Source organism: Otolemur garnettii, unplaced genomic scaffold (genome assembly GCF_000181295.1).
Source record: "Otolemur garnettii isolate 467f Iridium unplaced genomic scaffold, OtoGar3 scaffold00020, whole genome shotgun sequence".
Classification (NCBI taxonomy): Eukaryota; Metazoa; Chordata; class Mammalia; order Primates; family Galagidae; genus Otolemur; species Otolemur garnettii.
In genome coordinates, this window is record NW_003852415.1 from 7,633,400 (window position 1) to 7,636,453 (window position 3,054).

The 3,054-nt window shown below is 37.7% G+C and overlaps 1 protein-coding gene across 1 annotated transcript in view; it reads right to left on the reverse strand.

Annotated features, from left to right (window-relative positions):
• GTF2A1 (general transcription factor IIA subunit 1) overlaps positions 1 to 3,054 on the reverse strand; it is a 38,044-nt gene that overhangs the window by 9,458 nt on the left and 25,532 nt on the right. Inside the window, exon 7 of the mRNA XM_012803437.2 lies at positions 663 to 752. Within this exon, the coding sequence (XP_012658891.1) occupies positions 663 to 752 (90 nt within the window). The remainder of the gene's footprint in view (positions 1 to 662; positions 753 to 3,054) is intronic.

Genomic DNA, 3,054 nt, shown 5'->3' on the forward strand with positions numbered 1-3,054 from the left:
AAAACAACAATGACAGCAACCAAAAAATAGCCAGGCATTGTGGCGGGCGCCTGTGGTCCCAGCTACTTGGGAGGCTGAGGCAGGAGACTCGCCTGAGCCCAGGAGTTGGAGGTTGCTGTGAGCTGTGATGCCATAGCACTCTACTCAGGGGGAAAGCTTGAGGCTCTGTCTCAAAAAAGAAAAAAAGAAAAAAAAAATCATACTCTTTTCATCTCATTCCTAACTTATTTTTCAAATGTAAAGAAATTAATCTTTCATTCTATTAAACTAATCTACAGAACGATAACAGTGCTTTCACATTATTTGTAATGAAGGTACAAGGTATTAATCAGCTGTTCTAATGTTTCAATAAGGCAGAAAGGATAGGGAAGAAATTTTTTTTTTTTTGTAGAGACAGAGTCTCACTTTACCACCCTTGGTAGAGTGCTGTGGTGTCACCCAGCTCACAGCAACCTGCAACTCCTGAGCTTAGGCCATTCTTTTGCCTCGGCATCCTGAGCAAGTGGGACTACAGGCACTCGCCACAAGGTCTGGCTATTTTTTTGTTGCAGTTTGACTGGGGCCAGGTTTGAACCCGCCTCACCCACTGAGCCACAGGGCCCACCCTAGGAAAGAAAATTTAAACAGAAATAACATCAGTAATATGACGATGAAGTCCTTACTTTATCATATTGGCATACAACGACGTTTTCTGTGTCAAACAGTTCTTGTCCTTCCTCATCACTCACATCATCTTCACTATTGAGGGGCTCCTACAGATAAAAGAGAAGAAATGTGTGTTATTTATTAACGCTCTACTATAAAATATATAAAATGGAAAGAAATACAATGACTTTGATGTTCTTTAAGAACCAAATGCCACACACACACCAAGAATATAATATTATTAGCTATTAATTTAGAGTTTGCCAATGTTTCTGAAATTTCAGCAAGAAATTAAATATAATTAAAATAGTTAAGCTGTCTTACTTTATAAATTAAGTACTTTATAAATTAAGTATCAATACTGAATTGATGAAAAGTTGTTCTGAACAGATGTTCAATTTTATTTCCCTTTACTCTTTATCACACCCTTATGATGGTTATGGCAGAGGCATAAAATATACTCAAGATTCAGAGTTTTGGCTGGGTGCAATACCTTATACCTGTAATCCTAGCACTTTGAGAGGCCAAGGTGGAAAGATCACTTGAGGTCAGGAGCTTGGAATCAGCCTGAGCAAAAGCATCTGAGACACCCTGTCTCTATAAAAAACAGAAAAATTAGCCAGCCTTGGTGGCATATTCTTTTAGTCCCAGCTACTTGTGTGGCTGGAGGACCACTTAAATGCAGGAGTTTGAAGTTGTAATGAGCTATGACGCTGCAATTACACTCTTAACTGGGCACCAGAGCAAGACTCAAATAAGAATCAGATTAGAAATTTTAAAAGTCAGGGGACCAGGTATAATGGCTTATTCCTATAATCCTAGCACTTAGGGAGGCTGAGGTGGGAGGACTGCTTGAGGACAGGAGTTCAAAACCAGCCAGAACAACAGAGTAAGGCCTTATCTCTACAAAAAAAAATTTTTTTAATTAGCTGGATATGGTAGTGTGTGCCTATAGTCTCAGCGACTCAAGAGACTGAGGCAGGAAAATCACTTGAGCACCAGAGTTTGAGGTTGCAATGAGCTTTGATGACATCACTGCACTCCAGCCTAGAAGAAAGAGAAAGACCCTGTCTCCAAAAAAAAAAAGAAAGAAGGAAAAGAAAAAGGCACAAGATGGAGTAGGAAATTTCAGTATCAAAGAGAATTAAGGGTTAATCTATAAACTAACTAGAATATAAAATGACTATGTTAAACTTCACCTCAATTGCAGAAGATAATTATACAACTCAGATTTCCTTTTTTTTTTAACTCAAATTTCTAATAAATAAAGACAAAAGTAGAATGAAAAATACTCAAAATTATATTACATTTATACTTATACTTAAACACAGGTGATGTATATATATTCTACAATTTAAAATAGATACCAACACCATAAAATAAAAACAATTTATTGGTAAAATTCACGTAACATAAAATTCAAAATCTTAACATTTTAATTATTTATTTTTATTATTTTTATTTTTTTTTTTGAGACAGAGTCTCAAGCTGTTGCCCTGGGTTGAGTGTCACAGCGTCACAGCTCACAACAACCTCAAACTCTTGGACTTAAAGAGATTCTCTTGCCTCAGCCTTCCAAGAAGCTGGGACTACGGGCACCTGCCACAACACCTGGCTACTTTTTTTGTTGTTGTTGCAGTTGTCATTGTTGTTTTAGCAGGCCCGGACTGGGTTCGAACCTGCCAGCCTCAGTGTATGTGGCTGGTGCCCTATCCACTGAGCGACGGGCACCGCCAGAATTTTCACATTTTAAAATGTACAATGTAGGTTCACTAAGAACATTCAAAATGTGTTTAACCATCAGCACACTATCTAGTTCTGGGACATTTCACTACCTTTTCTCATTAAGCAGTCCCTCACTCTCCATTTCCCCCATCCCTTGGCAACTACTAAACTGCTTTCTGTCTCTATGGATTTGCCTATTCTGGTCATTTCATATAAATGGAATAATATATGTGGCCTTTTGTGTCTGGCTTCTTGGCAGGTTTTCAAGGTTCATCCCTATTATAGCATGTTATCTGTTATTTCATTTCTTTTTATGATTAAATAATATTCTACTGTATAGATTACACCACACTTTGTCCATTCGTCAGCTGACAGACCCCTCTGGGGGGTTTACACTTTTTAACTATATAAACAGTGCTGCTATGAACATTCATATACAGGTTTTTGTTGGAACACGTTTTTAATTATCTTGCATACACACTTAAGGGCAGAACTGCTGCATCACTACAGTTAATTCTATGCTTAACTTTTGATGAACCACAAAACTGTTTTCCAGCAATGCACAAGGGTGCCAATTTCCCACATCCTTGCCAGCATTTTTCTTTCTTGGTAATAGCCATCCTAGTATGTGTGAAAAGGAATCTCATTGTGGTTTTGATCTGCATTTCTCTTTTTTTTTTTTTT